The 17,404-nt window shown below is 51.1% G+C and overlaps 1 protein-coding gene across 8 annotated transcripts in view; it reads left to right on the top strand.

Moving 5' to 3' along the window:
- SSH2 (slingshot protein phosphatase 2) overlaps positions 1-16,326 on the top strand; it is a 99,430-nt gene extending 83,104 nt beyond the window's left edge. For all 8 annotated transcript variants that reach the window (XM_066333411.1, XM_066333410.1, XM_066333418.1 and 5 more), the window contains 5 exons: positions 1,679-1,725; positions 3,107-3,253; positions 3,841-4,041; positions 8,137-8,980; positions 10,238-16,326. In XM_066333411.1, coding sequence (XP_066189508.1) covers positions 1,679-1,725; positions 3,107-3,253; positions 3,841-4,041; positions 8,137-8,980; positions 10,238-12,169 — 3,171 coding nt within the window. In that variant the 3' untranslated portion in view covers positions 12,170-16,326. The remainder of the gene's footprint in view (positions 1-1,678; positions 1,726-3,106; positions 3,254-3,840; positions 4,042-8,136; positions 8,981-10,237) is intronic.
- The last annotated feature ends 1,078 nt before the right edge of the window (positions 16,327-17,404 follow it).

Below are 17,404 nucleotides of genomic sequence, written 5' to 3'. Positions count from 1 at the left end.
GATCCAGAAGGAACAGAGTAACATAACAAAGAATCCTGGAGATAAGTCACTTAAGCAAACATAAACATTTTGCTGTTAATTGTTTTGCTTAGTTGCTGCTGGGGCCTGTCTTAATTACTGCAGCTCCTTCTGGTGAGTCAGCGCTCCGCTGGATTTCCCAGCCCCGGAGCCACGGACACAGCTTTGGTTGGGCTGTCTAGCCTGTGAGGTTGGCTCAACTTTAAACAGAGCCATTCCTCTTGGACCAGCTGGTCTTTCCAAATGGAGAGGGCCTCTCCCAGTCTCCAGCTCAGAAGGGATGGGTCTCTGTTAATGTGAGCACTCCCAGGATATCACGTTGGGGTAGAGCCAGGAAAATTGGAAGTACCTACGATGTAATGGATTTTATTTTTTTTTTTTCAGACTGTGGGTTATAAGGAGAGAGGGGGACCTGTTATAGGCTTATGGTGCTGGCGAAAAGCTGTTACAGGCAGCTGGATCCACTGCAGGGCTTGGAGTCTTGGCTCTGAGTGCATTTAATGGGGAGGAAACATTTCAAACAAGGCTTGCAGGCAGCACCAAGAAGACCTGTGGTTAATGTGTGGAATAAAAGTGTTTGCAGAGCAGCTGCTGTGGTGAGGAGGAGTGGTGAGGCTGTGGTGAGGCTGGGGCTGGGCACCACCTTCACCCAGGAGTGTGTGTGCTGCAAGGCAGGGTTGTGTTGTGAGGGCTCAGAAAGGCAAGGAGCTGTTTCCTTCCAGGTGGAGGCAAGAACCCTGTGGGATCCCATTTAAGGAGTGCTAAAAGAACTAAGCAGGAAATAAGAGAACTGATGAAGTTGGTAATTGTGGATCAAAGGAGAAGAGAAAAGGCTTTCACCCCTGCAGCATTGTTCTCCCTACCTGTGGAAACTGATGGTTCCCAGGCCTAAATTAAATTGTTCTTCCTTGACTGAAAAAGTCAACATTAAACTGAGTCTGGGCCTTGGTAAATACAATCAATTATCTTAGTCTGGATCATCTTTCCATTTGGGAGCCATTTTAGGGCAGAGAAGTAGAGAGCTTGTACACCTGAAATTTTGAAGGAAGCCTTTGAATGGTTTTGTCCTCAGTCAGGTTTGTGTTTGAACAGGAAGCAAGCAGCTTGGAGGCCCTGTTTGTGCTGCAGAGGAGAGGGTTACCTAGCCAGGGTTAGTTAAATGTCTTCATTTCTCTCTTCACACAGACTTCGAAAACGTGGGGAGAAGAGGTGTAACCCAAGTGAGCTTAGGTGTTGCTGTCTTTGATGTTCAAGATGGGTGTTTCATGTATAAAGAGCACCTGGATGGTTTTAAATGCAGGCAGTTTCTCCTCTGTGGGGCAGAACTGGCAGCTGCCTCCAGGGAAGGGGTGGAGTGGTCCTGGCTTGCTGAGGTTGATTTGTCAGTGGTTTGCAGGAAGTGCCAACACACAGTGCTGGGCTCTTGTTGGCAGAGCTGCTTCTGGTTTCAGAAGGGATCTGGTTAATGGGGTGAGAGAAAGTGCTGAACATCAATCCTGGTTACCACTTGTGTACCCTGTGGTCAAAGGACCCCCAGGTCTCCAACCCTTGGCTGGTCAGCTTCCTGCTCTGGTTCACTGGTGACCCTCCCTCCCGCCACCAGTTGCCTGGCCGTGCCTTCTTTCTGCCTGATGTGTCCCTTTGCATGTTTTCCCTGCAGGGCTCAGAATGGAATGCCTCCAATTTGGAAGATTTGCAGAACAGAGGGTGAGTAGCTTCAGGCCATCAGCTTAAAAGCAAGAGCCTGGCATTAACACTTTTCTATGCAACAAACTCTATTCCATACCTGCTGTGAAACCTTAGTCTTACTTAAAGGTTTGCAGATCCAAACAAGCTCTTAGTTCCTCCAAAATCCTTATCCCACAAGCAGGCACCTTAAAGTAAAAGAATCTTCCTTCTGACCTTGACTAATGTCCCCAAGGCAAACAAAGGAAGGCAGCAAGCTCATAGCTATAAGCAGTAAAAAGCTGCAATTACTGAGCTGGATGCTGCATAGTTGGCTCTGTGCCCTCAGCCCCAGCCCGTGGGTCTGGACTGATTACAGAGGCACTTCGGACCTCTAGGCTGTGGCAGGAAGGAAAATGTGGAGAAGAGCATTTGTTCCTCTGAGTGGGGCCCAGAAGGAAGCAAAGTCTTATAGCTCTTAGGCTGAGCACCAGTGGGTTCCTCTGTTTCCTGTCCTTTCTACTTTTCCAGCTTAGATTGTCCTTTCTCTAGACCAGGTGGTTGTAAGTACCAAGATTGTGCAATTAAATAATTATTCATGGCTTTGGCTTATTTGTGCCGGACCAGTGGGGAAAACTAATCATGCTGCTGAACTGATAGTGTAATTCTGTATCTCAGAAATTCAGCCTGGCAAAATTGACCCTTCTTGGTGAGCTCAGGGTCTGCTGTGGTTTCCTTGAGTCTGACAGGTCCTACTTCATTGCCAGTGATCTCATACCTGCTTGGGAAAAGGGATGTCACTCTCTTGCAGAGCTCTTGTTCTGCCTGATATCCCAGCACGAGTGCATTTCATAAGCATCTTACCAGTAACCCTCAGGGCTAAAAATACTGAGTGCTGTGTACATAAATACCACAAGCTTTCTCTAGCAGTTTCCTTTCCAGAAAATTTAGGGATAAGAAATAAATCCTCCCCAGTGGCTCATTGTCTGTTACATCTCTCTGTAGTTATTTTATGCGTTTGTTTAGCTCTGGTGTTACTGGGAGGCTTAGTGTTCCATCTTCCTGTGGTTTTGGTGTAGCAGGAGGAGAGATTCATAAAGGGGCTTGGAGGAAATGTGCAAACACTAATTGCAGGAGCTCCTGTAAAAAGAGGTGAAAGAGGCTCCACGTAGAAAGAGGTGGTAGGCAGTGTGACCTGACATTGTGCAGAGGAAGTTTCTGTCCGTGGATCTCTGTTATCAGGCTCTAAACTGCCCAGCAAAACCTATTGTCTGTGTTAGCTGCTGCTTCCTTGCATTAATTCCTGGAATTTTGTTCAAGAGTGCACCTCCAAATGCCCTTGGCAAAGCAAGGCAAGGCTGCAGTGTAGCAGTGGGACATCCTCTCTGAACTGGCTGTGTTTGTCTCTGCTGTTCCCATGCAGGGTACGGTACATTTTGAACGTGACTCGAGAAATAGATAATTTCTTCCCTGGGCTCTTTGAATACCACAATATCCGGGTTTATGATGAAGAAGCTACAGATCTTCTGGCTTACTGGAATGATACCTACAAATTCATCTCCAAGGCAAAGTAAGTCTTTTCAGAAAACACAACACACACATTTAGAAGATGTATGCTAAGCATTTTGTTTTCCTGCTGATTTTCTTAACTGCTTTTCCTCCTTGCCTACCTAGCATCACAGCATTTTCATTTTGTAGCTTGCAGTAGAACATCTCTGTGCTAGAGGCTGCCCTGAACTGCTCAGTATCTCTCTGGGATGTGTTTCTAAATTGTGACACCACGTTTGTGGTACAAGTTCTTTTCAACTGGAATATGGCTTGATGCCAATGGGCCATTTGGGTTGAGCTCAAGGGTGCCACACTAGTCTTTGGAGGCTTTTCCTGTATCTCTGTGTTTTTCCACTTTGCAATAACAGCATCAGAAGAGCTGTTGTAACAAAATCTCTTAGGAATATTAATAAGACCTTGTTCTTCAGTTTCTTTGTGTGTCTTGCTCCAGTTTGTAAATTGGATTATCAGATCATATCCCAGACTCCAGCTGTGGCCACAGTGTTGAAAACATGTTTGATAATGCTCTGGTAAAGAAGTTACTGTTTCCTTAAGCTTGTCAGATGTTTTCTGTTTAGTGATCCTCTTTTGTTCTTTCTCCCACTTCAGGAAAAATGGTTCTAAGTGCCTGGTGCACTGCAAGATGGGAGTGAGCCGCTCAGCATCCACGGTGATTGCCTATGCCATGAAGGAATACGGCTGGAACCTGGACAGGGCTTACGACTACGTGAAGGAACGGCGCACTGTCACCAAGCCCAACCCCAGCTTCATGAGGCAGCTGGAGGAGTACCAAGGCATCCTGCTTGCCAGGTGAGTGCAGGGAGTGATCCTGATTATCCATGTTGAGGCATAACACTTCAGTGGTCGACTCCATTCTTTTAGTTGTGCAAGCTTGGGACGTTAGGAAAGGTAGTGCTCTTTTCAGGGTTGTCTCAGCTGAGCCTGGGAAAATGGGTGTCATAGTTAGGAGCTGTCAGGAAGCTGTTTGATTTCTAGGATGTTTGGTTTTTGGAAAGTAGCATCCCATGAAGTGTTTTCTGAGTGCAGCATTCAGAGCTGTGCAGGCACCAGCAGAGATAAATGATGTCTCTGTTGCTTGTAACATCACTTGGCAGGGAATTTGCGTTGTCTCCTCACAGTTCCCTGTTGAACAAGCCCCTCCTCAGCAGCTGGTCTGGTTTTATTTAGATCCCTTTGGTAAGTGTTGGTGTGAGGGGAGGGGACAGGATGTTCTGTGCATTGCAGCAGTGGTGTTTATTCCTGCCTGAAGTCCTGAGGCTGGGCTGGAGCTGGGCCTGGATATGGGCAAGTGTGTTGTAATCCCAAGCCTATCACCTGACTAGCAAAAAGACATAAATATTGCATGTTTCTGGGCTGTGTTAAGCAATGTCTTCACGTGATCAGCAGGAAGAAGGTACTGCTGATACTGTTTTGCCAGATTATGGTATTTTGTTTGGGATCCTGGTGTGCTTTGCCTGGGAGCAGATCTGCAGCAGTTACCCAATCTGAGCCTCCTGCCTCAGGAGATGCTCTTAGTAAATAGTAAATTTCAAAGCTTTTTGGTGCCATTGGGAGGTGCCTGCTTATTGTAGAGCCATTTGGGTTGGAAAATAACTTTAGGGTCAAGTCCAGCCATTGTTTTATATGCTGTTATTTACAGCAGCTCTGTCACTTATATACTGTCTTTAAGGCATAATTCTTACCTCGGTCCACTGCTTGATTTTGTCCCATCATGTCTGTTCTATCCGCTTGCAAAGACCTCTCTTCCCTTTCATTGTAATGACTTACCCTTCCTCCTTTGCTCTCCACATGTTCCCAGCAGTCTGACTGTGTTTACTGCTGGGCCAGGCCTGGATTCCTAATTTTTACATCAAACCCTTGGTGTAAACTCCCCTGTCACTGAGTGCTTCCTCTTTCCCTCTCTGCACAGGTAAACAACCTCAAGGCTCCTCCCAACTTATTCCCTGACTGGGTACACCCACAGGATTTTCATCCTCCACCTCTTCCCATGCCTGCCTTCCTCCCCCCTGCTCCCCAAACCCTGCCTGCCATAGTGACCCTCTTTTCTTTCTGAAAAGCAGCCAAGTAGTATCAAGTCTCAGGACAGATCACATGGAATAGACAATTTTAAAAAATAGTGCCCTGCTGGTCTGAAACCCTTTGAGACAGACACCACACCTGCCCTGGGTGCCTCATGTGACACCAAACATGCTGCTGGCACCAGTTAGTAAAGGTCAGTGCTTAACTCTGGGCTAGAGATGACCTGACCAGTGTGGTGTGCATTGAGCAGACTGGGAAATTAGATCTCATTGGTGTAGGATGGAGAAAAAGAAGTTTTTTAGGCATGAAAAATGCACCAACAGGTTGGTGAACACCTGTGAGGAGCACTGGTGTGGGAGCAGCTGGTATCTCACATCTTCAAGCCCTGAGTCCAGCAGCTGGTTTGGGTAATCTGCCAGTCTGGTAGCTGGTGACATGCCTGCAAAGCCACTCTGTACAAACAGTTTGGTTAAGGATTATTTTCCCCTGTCTTTTAGTAATTTATTTTTTGGAGGTATATGCTTCCTGCTGCCACCATGTATAGTATGTGCTTCCACTGAAGCACAAGCCTGCTCCTGACCTACTCTGCAAGTCCCTGTACAATGGCACAAACAGAATGACTTGTGAGGCTTTAAAAAATGCACGAGCAATGCGTTACATCTGTGTAGGACGAAAAAGGCTGCAGTAAATGAAGCTTCACTGGAGCAGGGAATGGCCCCTTCCATGTTGCAGAAACTGTTCCTCTTTATCCACTTCCTCTCTCAGCTCCAAACTGCTTTTTTTCCTCTTTCTTTGTGTTATTTAGCTTTGCCCTCTGGCCGCCTTATTTATTGCTGCAGTATTCCAGGACAGGTAGAAAAACTAAAAACAAAAAAACAACAGATTGACGCTCATGTGACTGCTCCAGTTTCAGGGGGAAGGTATGTGAGGGCAGCCATGTGCTCGCACTATCCAGTTACCGTTTGGTGCTGGGGTTATAGCAACTGGGATATGTTTTCCAGCTGTAAAATGAAAACCCCCTGCCTGCTTTTAGTCACAACAACAAGTGTGTTTTGCTCTTTGGGACTGTCACACTTCCTGGGGTTAGTTAAACTGTCCCCTCCCTCTGTTGATAAACACAGCAAGGCTGAGCCAGGCCTGTTTCTGTTACTAGTTATAGATAAGTTACAGGAAACCAGTGTTTGGGATCTCCTGTACCTTGTCAGCTTGTGGATCAACAACAGTTTTATACCCAAGCCTGGAGAGCTGGTGGGAGTGTGGAGGGCTCCTGGTCCATGGCTAATGTGGGTACAAGCACTGGGAATGTTTCCCAGGAAGGTCAGCAGGTGGCTGTGGGCTCTGGGAAGGGAAGTGGGCTCCTGTTCTCTGACCCTGCACCTCATGCAGGTTGTCAGACTGGAGAAGTGTCAGATTGGAAGATAGCACAGCACACCTCTGCCAGTGTTGCTTGACATCTGGTTTCATCCTCAAATCTGTGCCAGCTGCTGACACAGGAGGGTAATTTTCACTTTCAGAATTAAATGTGTAGCAGAGAGCTGGATTTGAGCACTGAAGTGCCCTCAGAAAGCGCCAGCAGCACCCCAGGTTGTATGAGCAGAGATGTCAGATGACATTCCATACAGAGCCCAAGCATGAATCTGCCTCAGGGACATGCCTGTTCCTGCTGCCATTGTCAAATTGCTCCAAAACCCACTGGAGACAGAGCGTGTGCACCCCAGGACAGTGTCTTTGGCCTCTGATCTTGACCCTCCTCTCCTGTGAAGACCTGATTCTGCCCTGTGTCACACGAGAAGGTTGTCACTGATTATAGGGTTGGAAAGCTAAATCTGCAGTGGATTATTTTCCTTAGCTGTTGGGCACCCACAACTGAACTGGCACATTGTAATTAGCTCAGTACCATCTGTTAATTAACTTACTGTGGCCGCTGGATGTGTCTGGGAGCGCCTGCCCATGCTAGCAAGGGACTGGAGGGGTTTTACAAGATCTGCAGCTCCAAGGAGGTTTCTGTGGTTTCTGTGTTCCTCCTAGGGGCAATGGGTGGAAACACATCCCTCTGGCCATGGCCACTCAGCAAACCCTGGGCTAGCTCTGGCATTTCATGGCAAGAAGTTGCCTGCAGTGCTGTCTGTAAGCCCAGGTGCATGGGTTGGGGTTTTTGGCAGGTGGAGATGAGGAAGGTGATGCAATGCCGCTGGCAGCTACTTGGCCTTTTGATAGCTCAGACTTTCCTAAAGGGGCTTTCCAGAAGCTGGAGGAGTTCTGAGCTTCCTTCCTGTGGAAGGTGGGTGGTAATTTGGGCTGTGTGTTTACTGTTGAGGATGTCTTGTGTGTTTTTGCACACACCCGCCTCCACTCATCCCACCCCATCCCTTGGTTACAAATTATTGTAACCAAGCCAGTTATTGATGACTGAAGCTATTCAGCGAAGGAACCAGGAGGGAAATTGAACTTCATTCAGTGTCCACCACCTGCTTGTGTCCAGTACAAGGGGTTTTCTCTCTCAGGTCACCACTCACCTGCTAGCAAATGGAAAAGTGCTGGCTGAGAAAGGACCAAATTCTGCAGTCAATTAAACATTGCATTTGTTGAGTGGACGGGTCCAATGCTGCTGTGAGGAATAGGGAGGGGTATGTGGAGCAGAGTGGTGCCATGGAATTTAGCTCCTGGAAAGTAGCTCATGACTGGATGAACTTCTCCAGCAGCTGGTCTGGCCCTGAACTGCTCAGGTGAAGCTGCAGTTGTGGTCAGTGACTCCAGCATTTGGCACAGTTTTTGCTGTAGGTTGTGTCCTCTTACAGCAAGGTGGGTCTGGCCTGTGGTATACAGAAATGACTCACTGTTTTCCTGTGCTCTCCTTCCCCTCAGCAAACAGCGGCACAACAAACTGTGGCGCTCACACTCAGACAGCGACCTCTCGGATCACCATGAGCCCATCTGCAAGGCTGGGCTGGAGCTGAACAAAAAGGAGATCACCACCTCAGCTGACCAGATCTCAGAGGCCAAAACCAACGACAACCAGCAGCCCATGTCTCCCATCTACTCAGCTGAGCTGGACAGGGAGCAGCAGCTCCCAGAGGACTCAAACATGATCGAGGACGTGTGTGTGAAGGAGAGAAGGATCCACTTAGAGTTTACTTGCAGAGACTTCCACGCTGAGCAGATGGAGGACAAGCTGAACCTGAACAATATCAATGGCTGTACAGCAGGGTGTTGCGTAGACTCTGTCCCCCCTGACAACTGCCGTGCTTCTGAGGCCTTAATGCAGCTCCAGCACCCCTTGGAAATAACGGAGTTTCCTGATCTGACAGTGGATGATCTAGAAAAAGATGCCCTTAAAGCTGATATGAACGTGCACTTGGTTCCCATGGAAGAATTCACTTCATGCTTAAAAGACTTCCCCCAGTCCCCAAACCAAAATTCCCCAGGTCTCCAACAGAACCCTCAGCCCGAAGTGACAGACCTCAGCACAGACAGGATTGATTTCTTCAGCGCTTTGGAGAAATTTGTGGAGCTCTCCCAGGAGAGCCGGTCACGCACCTGCTCCCATTCCAGGCCAGAGGAGCAAGGGACTGGGAGGAATGGGGTCTCCAGGGTGCCCATGCTGGAAGTGCCACCTGCTGCAGATGGGGGTGCAGATGCTCGAAGGAACAGCCCTGGAAACTCTCCTCAGGCATCAGATGACTCTTCCACAGATGAAGAGCAACAAAAGGTTAAAATAACTTTCTCAGACTTTTTAGGAACTCCTGCTCAACCCTATCTATGGGCTGTTTTCTGCAGTGGGGTGGCTGTGGATGGGATTTTCTAGCCCTGCTTTCACTGGACACGGTGTTTGGGGCAGGATTGCTAGATGCTTCTCCCTTCTTTTACTTTTAGATACTTGGCCTTCTCTGCACTTTTTCCTTAAACATCACTTTGCTGGCATTGGCAGGGCCATGAGCTGACCTTGACCTGACCTGCTGTGCTGTTCTCATGAGAAACTTATTTTTGAGTTTTGTATCAGGAGAGCAGAAAGGTGGGACTTGACCCACTAATGTAGCCGGACCCTGAGTCCAGCCAGCATCCCAAATCTGCACAGATATTTATCTGACTTGAGAAATCCACCAAAGAATGGGGCAAAACTGGCCTATTTCCCTGGCTGGGAAGCCACCAGCATTGGGGTAGTAAATCAAGGCAGGTGTAGAGCTTCCACTGCTGGAGGAAGAAATTAACCTGTCCAAGGTCTGAAGTGATGGGATTGGGCACGTCATGGCTCACTTCTCCTGGGTAGAGAGATGGTCTTGACAAAATTTAGTAACCTCTAAAATTAGGTACCTTTTTCTCATAATTGCTTTTCAGCCTCCAGGACTCTCACAGGGATTGATGATGTCCGGGGCCATCATTTTCTGGGAGCTTCTCTTATTTAAATTCCATCCTGCATTGCTTGAATCTTTTCCATCTCCATGTGAGGCAATAAGGCTCTTCCAAATATAATAGGCCAGTGCTCTCTCCTGTGATTTGGCAGAGAGTGTCTGTGGGGATTGGGAGCCTCCCTGGCCATTTTCCTCTGGGAAACCAGAGCATTTCAATGCTTGGTCATTCCTTTTTGCTGTACTTCTCCATACATGAACAGAATCTGTCACATTTTCAGTTCAAAATGGTACTTTTAGCAGTATTAGGATTCTTTTTGTTTGCTGGACTTTTCTTCATTTAAAAAAAAAAAAAAAAAAGCTACCTTTTCCTTGGTTTTTGTTGCAATTAAGGTTCTTAGTCTAAGTGAAATTCCAGCCTGGAGTATGTTAAGTTCAGTCTCAGAGACAGTAAAAAACCTACATTAGTGATCACTGCTCTTGTGATCTCTCTCCACACACTGCCATATGCTTCTTTGTTCCTTTGGGGATGTGCATCTCTATTTTCTCTAACCTGCTGCCGTTTACTCCGTGTCAGCATAGCTGATGCACTTTGTAATTCTCCTGTTTGTGTGTTGCAGGAGGTCCCTGAGCTGCCTGGTGCAGGTCATCTCACAAGATCCCACTCAGAAAATGCCATTTCTGTGAAGGAAATTATCACAGAGATCGAGTCAATCAACCAGGGAGCAGGACCTGCCCAGCAGAAAGAGGGTTCAGCCAATCTCAACCAGACACCAAAGAGGAACACAGTGCATGACCTGCCAGTGGAGGTGATCTGGGCATCAGAAAAGTTGGAACAGAGTGAAGGAGCCTGTGCTGGACATCAGGAAAAGGAGAAGGATCCTCTGCCAACTGAGCAGGAAGAAGCCCCATCTCTGCAGCTGTCTTCTGGTAAATCAGACCTGGAGGAAAGCAGCTCCGGTGGGGAGCAGCAGGAGCCTCGTGGCTCCATCCACCCTGAGCCCAAGTGGTGCCCCGGCTCCGTCCGCAGAGCCACGCTGGAGTTTGAGGAGCGCTTGAGGCAGGAGCAGGAGCACCAGCACACGGCCCCAGCCTGCACTTTACCGACCCGCAAGAACTCCAGGAACGACTCTGCTGCTGCCGAGCTCCTGCCGCGGGGGAAGAGCGAGGAGCCGCCCCTGGAGCTGCCTCTGGAGGGTGACAAGGCTCAAGGTCCGGGCGCTGAGGAGCTGCTGCTGCCTCCTGGCGCAGAGCAGCCTGTGAGCAGGCACCTGCCTGCAGAGCCCAGCCCAGGGCAGGAGGGAGCAGCACAAGAGCACAGGACAGTGGTCTCATTTGACGGGACAGAGGAGCCATCCCTGCCCTCCCTCCTCCCAAAGAGAATCGAAATCATTGAGTACACCCTCACGGTCAAGCCTGCGGAGCAGCGCCCCGATACAAGCTGTGAGCAGGGCGGGCTGGCCACGGCCACCCTGTCTTTAGATGAAAACTTGAACCCCTCGATGTGCTTGGAGAAGGCTCCAGTGGATCCCTCGCCGCCGGAGCACGTGGTACGCAAGCAGGCTGCCTTCACCGTGGGCAGCCCCAGCGAGGCAGGCAGTGGGACATCTGCTCACCTCGGTGCTGCTTCTCCCTCTGCCCCGGTGACCTGTCCACCTTCAGGCAGCCTCGAGCGCTCTCCTTACCCCTGTGTCATTCACCTGGAAGGTGTCACCGAGCAGAGCACGGGTACAGACGATGAGCCGGTCACGCCGTGCGGCACCGAGGGAGATGCCACTCTCCCATTCAGGGACGGTCCCAAACCTCTCTGCGGGGGCAGTGCTGGCATCTCCAGGCAGCTGAGCAGCGAGAACTTCACTAGGCAGCGTGCTGAAAACATGGACCTTCTGGACATCTCGTTCCTGTGTTACAGCCTCCCTCACAGCTCCAGCAGCCTCAGCGTGGAGGAGCGCTCCAGCAGCCCCAGGCCGGTCAAGCAGCGGGCGAAGGAGATAGAGGCTCGGATCCGGCACGCAGGGCTCACCAGGCCCTGCCACATGAAGCGCTCAGCGTCCCTGGCCAAACTGGACTGCCTGGACCTCTCCGAGGACGACTTACGCGACAAGGAGTCGGCCTCTTCCAATGCCAACCCAGTGCTTCTCACCTGCGTTGCCGTCGGTCGAGGCGTTTGTGGGGGGAGGTTGGAGAGGGGCTCGGAGAGCTCGTGTGGGAAGCATCGCCTCTCCTCCCCAGAGCCCACTAAGCATTTTGTGGAACAGCTCAGAACAGCCGAGTGCATTGCCCAGAGCAAGCCGGTGGAGAGGCCGCTGGCTCAGTACGCCAAAGAGTGCAGCTCCAGCCAGCAGAGTTTGTGTTCCAGCACTGATCCAACGTGGACTAGCTCCGGGGAGGGCCCTCCGCTGCTCCAGGTGCAGGTCCTGGACTCCTTGTCTCCATCTCAAGCTCTGGCTGTCACCCCACGGCAGCAGCACGGGAGAACTCACCCTCTGAGGAGGCTCAAAAAGACCAATGACAAAAAGCGGACAACCAATCCCCTCTACAACACGATGTGATCCTGGGCCCTTGGCTGTGATTTCTTACCCAGAACCTGTGGTGTGGCTTTCACGCAAGGGGCAGGTGTAATATAAGGAACATGCACTTTATTGGTTAATTTTATATATATTGTCATTTTACTGTTCCTGGCGCATGTAGGTGTGGGTTGGTTCTTCTGTGTGTGACTCTGACTGCAGGACTGTTTGGGTTTTTTTTAAGTTTAACTCGGATAACCTCAAATGTTCTTTTTTTTGTTGTTAGTTTGTTTTAAAAGAACACCTTTATCATGAGAAAATTGACGTTGGCTTGCTTTGGCAAGGTGGAGTTTTGCTTACAACCAGATCCTAGCTCCTAACTTGAATTTTCCCCCTGCCTTGAAATGGTGCTGAGCAGTTGGTGGGGTGAGAGCCCCTGTAAATGTGAAGGTTGTGCCAAGGTCCCTTTGTTTGGCCTTTATTTTATTCTGCAAACTGGAACTCCACCATGCTGACAGATCCCTCACAAAGCTGCTTCAGGACAAATGCCCTGGGCTCAGTTCAGCTGATGCTTCCTCATAAGGAGCACACAGGGGTAAATCTTCCCAGTGGATGAGTTCTAATAACCCTGGGCAGCACCAAGACCAGCACTCCCATCTGCCATGGGGCACACAGAGCTCTCTGCTCTGTGCTGAGGTGAGGCAGAGCTCCTCCAGGAGCTGCTGCATTCACCTCTACCCCCAAAGCCAGTGTTCTTTTAAAACAAACGCCTCATTAGGGTTTTAACCCTCCCATTACTTGAATACTGCTGTGGGCCTTCCAAGTTCATGGCCATATCATCTGTTCTCTGCCCTCCTCCTACTGCCTGCCCCCTGCCCCAAAGCTTTTCTTGTGCTGCCTGAGTTTCCTTCTCCCCTCTGCCGTGCTCATGGGTGTTTCTGGTGGCTCCCAAAACTTGAGCTGTTTTTGTTACATGACATACTGCCCTTAATGCAAAGCTTTGTCCTCTCTGCTGTCACTCCTAATTCTAGACCCAGAGGGAAAACTTTTTCTGGAAGTTTTTTCTTTTATTTTCTTTCTCTTTTTTTTCCCCTAAATTGTATATATGATATTTATATTAATTTTTTTTGTTCTTTTCTATGTTTTTTTAAAAAAAGAAGGGCAAGACTGCATTCTGTAAACTGGAAAACAAACCCACCTGACTCAAACTCAGTGCTGTTCTTTGTGATCTGCACAAACATGGGACTGGATTTGATATGATAAGCTGTCTTCCCTTTCCAAAAGTGAGCCTCAATGCCAAATGTGTCCCTTCTCCTCCAGTCCTGTGTGAACCCCTGTTATCCCACTGTGGGAGGGGCACTCTGTGTCTGCCCATCTCCTTCCTCCTTGAAGCTGGGTTCCAGGAGTGCCAGTTGGACTTGGAAACTCTTTGGCTGCTCCGAGCCCTTCTGCAGGTTCTTGCTTCCCTGGAGAAACTGTGTGTGAAGGCTCTGCTCCAAATTTCAGCAAATTATTTTGTGGTTTCTGAGCAGTTTGGCTAAACCGAAGCTCCTCATTTCTATCTGTGTGCATCAGCAAGTTGTCCCTGTGCTGTAGGAGCAGAGGGAAAAGGCCAAGGGGAGCTCTGGGTCCTGTCCACAGTGCCGTGGCAGGTCCTGTCTGAGCTGGTGCCTGGCTGGGGCCCAGACCTGCCCTCTGGGGAGGAGCAAAGCAAAGAGAAGATGCAGAATGGCTCAGGCTGTCGAAGCCCGGCATGGAGAGGACTTAGTGTGGGAGGAGCAGCCAAGCCCGTGCCTAGAAAGCAGCCCTAAAGCTGCAGAGCCTTGCAGGCTCAGATGGGACAAACTCCTCTTGAGCAGGAGAGAAGCTCACGGCACTGGAGCGCTCTGGAGTATTGGGAAGCAGCATGTGCCTGTGCTGGGGAAGGGGTATGGGATACCCTCAGCCCACAGCTGGTTGGCAGGGTCATGTCACCCTGCTGCCCTCCTGTAACCCCCAGGGGTCCTCCTGTGCTGCTTTGCAGCCTGGGCAAGGTCTGTGGGTGCCTGGGCTCCATCAGCCACAAGCACTGTCCCTCCCTTTCCTGAACTCTGGCAGGGGGTTGTTACCCGTGCTGGAGCACAGCCCTGTCCTGGGTCAAACTGCACGTCATCCAGGCCATTTCAGTCACTAGAAAGTCACCCAAGCCCCTGGCCCAGGAGTCCAGATATTTCTTTGGGACACTGAAAGACATGTGGCTTTTTCTGGCCCGCTCCAGCTGGCTCCGGAGCTGGGCAGACACTGTGGAAAGGCCAAGTGGCTCATGTCATCTGGAGAAGGTTCAATCCTTGCCTCCCCCACAAACTTCATCAGGCCGCAGTGGCCACCATTCTGACCCCAGGGACATGCCTGCCTGCCCCTCCACGGGTGGAAGGGACTGGTTGCCACCAGCCTGCCTTGCACTGGAGGGTGCATGCTTGGCTGGCAGCGTGTCCTGGTGACAAGGATCTGTGTGGGAGGGAGAAGCCCTGTGTAGAATTTTTTCTCTTGAGAAGGCAGGAGGAGGAGGAAAAGGATTGGGTTTCTTTGCCCAGCTTGATCTCAGGAGAAATGCCCTCTGGGAAGGGTCTTTGGTGCAGACCAGAAATGCTGCTTCCTTCCAATACTCAGCTGCTCTCTGGGTGCTTCAGCTGGAGAGAGCAGCAGAGGGGCAGAGGCCCCTGCAGGGAGGTGTTTTGTTGTCCCCTTGTCCTTGGCTCTTGCCCAGCACAACTGGTTTTTCTCTGAGAAGGCTGTGGGCAGGCAGAGGGAGTTGGGAAAGGTGGTTCTCTTCCAGAGTGATGAAGGCCTTGGAGGTCTGGAGGCTCTGAGCGGGATGGCAGGAAGGAGACGGACTGGAGGGGCATGGACTTCCTTTTCCAGTGTCTGGGTAATGCAGCCACCAAGCCCCTGGCATCAGAGGTCTCTGCTGGGGACAATTGTCCCTTCTCCATGCTGGTGGCTTGTGGGAGGGTGATGACTCTCTCCTGGTTCCTGTAGCCACCCCATGAGAGCTTCTTGTGACCCGCTGAGCACCACGGGGGGCAGCAGCACCTGCAGGGTGCTCAGCAGCTGACAAGCCTCGCGGGTAGAAGGGGTTCGGGAGAAACCTGTTGTTTTAAGGGCATTTTTGTACAAAGCAACTGTTCTTTGGTCTCTGGCGAAGCCTCTCGGAGGATGCTTTATTGTTTACATTGACTCCTGTACAGTATCCCAGCCATCGCTGCCCCGTCCCGGCCGTACTGTAACGTGTGAGCCTTGCACAAACGGACTGTGTGCGTGTGAAAATGGTTCTACACTGCGCTCTGTTGCACTCGGTGGTGTGTGTGGGTGGTGTGTGTGAGTGTCTGAGTGTGTGTCCGGTCTGCTTGAGAAGTTGTGACCTGTACAAATCTCTCCCCTCTCGGCCCTTTCCTGGGGGTGCGGTCCCAGTGGGTGGCAGGAGGTGACTCCGCTTTCGGGTCACTTGGATGTTTAAACGGAGCAGGGATTAGCTCCGTGTCCCTCTGCCAGCAAAGGCCTGGTGGAAGGGATCCCCCCACCTCCAGCTGCTCCGGGGACCTCCTGGGAGGAGCAAGCTGGGAATCCGTGGCCGTAGGAGCACTGCACCTGCCGGAGGCTCCAGGAGCCTCGCAGCTCTCTGGCAGGAGGAAGCCATACCCGCCGCAGGCCCTGCTCCCCGCACGGTGCGTCCTGCCTTAATCCGGTCCTGGCTCCACATAAACGCCCCACTTCTCCCCAAGGGAGGTGCCCCGAGCCCTGGGCGTGGGGCAGAGGCAGGTGCTGGCCTGGCGCAGGAGGGTCCGGGCTGGTGCAGGGCTCGGTGCCCGGCCGGCGGTGCTGCCAGAGGTGCTAACAGCCCGCCTGCGCTGCAGACATCTCTGTTGGCACAAGAGAAGGTGCCAGTGCCTTTTATTTTCCTTTATGGAGATGTGACGTCCGTGCGCTGGTTTGTAGGGATTGTCCAGGGCTGAGCAGCTGGCGGTGGGCTTGCAAATCAGGGAGGAGAGCGCTTCTGTCTGCCCCTCCTGGATCTTCCTCGGTGGCTGGGATCGTCCCCTTTCCCCCTAAAGACTTTATGACCGATGTGCTCAGCTGTTTTTAAATGTGAACTTGTGCACTGATGTGCAGATTCAATGTTCTTGTTACTGAATGAATAAAAGTTTTATTTTGAAGATGACAAAGCTGTGTGGCTTCCTGTTTGGGATCGGGGCTGGGGGTGAGGGAGTGATCTGTGCTGCTCTCAGAACATGGGGTGGCAGAGGGGATCTGGAAAGCCAGAGGAGGGTTGTTCCCTCTGGGGAATGGTCCCATCCTGCCCCAAGTGTTGGAGCGGTGCTTCCAAGCCAGAGGTACTTCCAGATGACACTGCAGTTGCAGGGAAGATTCCAAGGGTTGTGTATTTCAAACTGTCAAGGATGCTGCAGGTGCCCTCCTTGCACTGCTGCAGACACAGGAGCTGAGGAGGGTCCCGGGTTTAAGCTCCAGGGGGGATGTGAGGGTTTAGCTGGATACTAGACAACCTGTCTCAGGTTTTTGGTTTTGCTCCATTGTGGCAAGAAAGGCAGTTGCAAGGGTCTCTGTGACCTTGCCGTGAGCAAGGAACTTGAGGAGAAAGCCAAATTCCATGGGCTCAGCCTCACCATCCATGCAGGAGATTCCCACCAAGCCAGAAAGGTGTGGGCACCAGGGTGGCAGGGCTGTCACTGTGGGTCTGGCAGTGTCTGTGAGGTGCCCCATCCTTTCCTGCTCCCCCCAGCACCAGATAGGGAGAGGCTTCCCAGAGCCTTTTCTTAACTTGCTGGGGATGTGTCTTGGAGTTAAGGACCCAGGACATGGCACTTGCTCCATCCCCAAACACGGAGTGAGCCTGGGCCGTGGTGGGACAGGGCAAGCAAGGGGTGCCTCTGCAGCCCCTTCCCTCCCTGCCACCCCTTTGGCTGGGCAAACAAGGATGTCACCTCTTCCCTGCCCTTTTGCCAGCTGCCCCCTCCTGCCCGTTCAGCCAATGCTCGTCCAGCTCCACACGGTGCCCTTGTAGGGTCCAGGGCTTTGCTGCCTTTCCAGGAACCACCGCTCCCCTCCCTCTGGTCCTTGAACCCTACAATCCCTTAATCCCCTTGGGCCAGGGCATCCCTGCAGGGCTGGGCTTCACGAAATCCCGAATGTGATTTCTGGATGCGCCTGTAACCATCCTGCTGGGCTGGGGCTGAGGTGGGCTTGCAGACCCTTTTCCCTGGGGGAGGTGGGTGCGATGCTGTG

The sequence above is a fragment of the Sylvia atricapilla genome, chromosome 20, assembly GCF_009819655.1.
Source record: "Sylvia atricapilla isolate bSylAtr1 chromosome 20, bSylAtr1.pri, whole genome shotgun sequence".
NCBI classification, from domain to species: Eukaryota; Metazoa; Chordata; class Aves; order Passeriformes; family Sylviidae; genus Sylvia; species Sylvia atricapilla.
The sequence above is the reverse complement of the archived record's forward strand: the minus strand, read 5'-3'. Positions and strand labels throughout refer to the sequence as shown.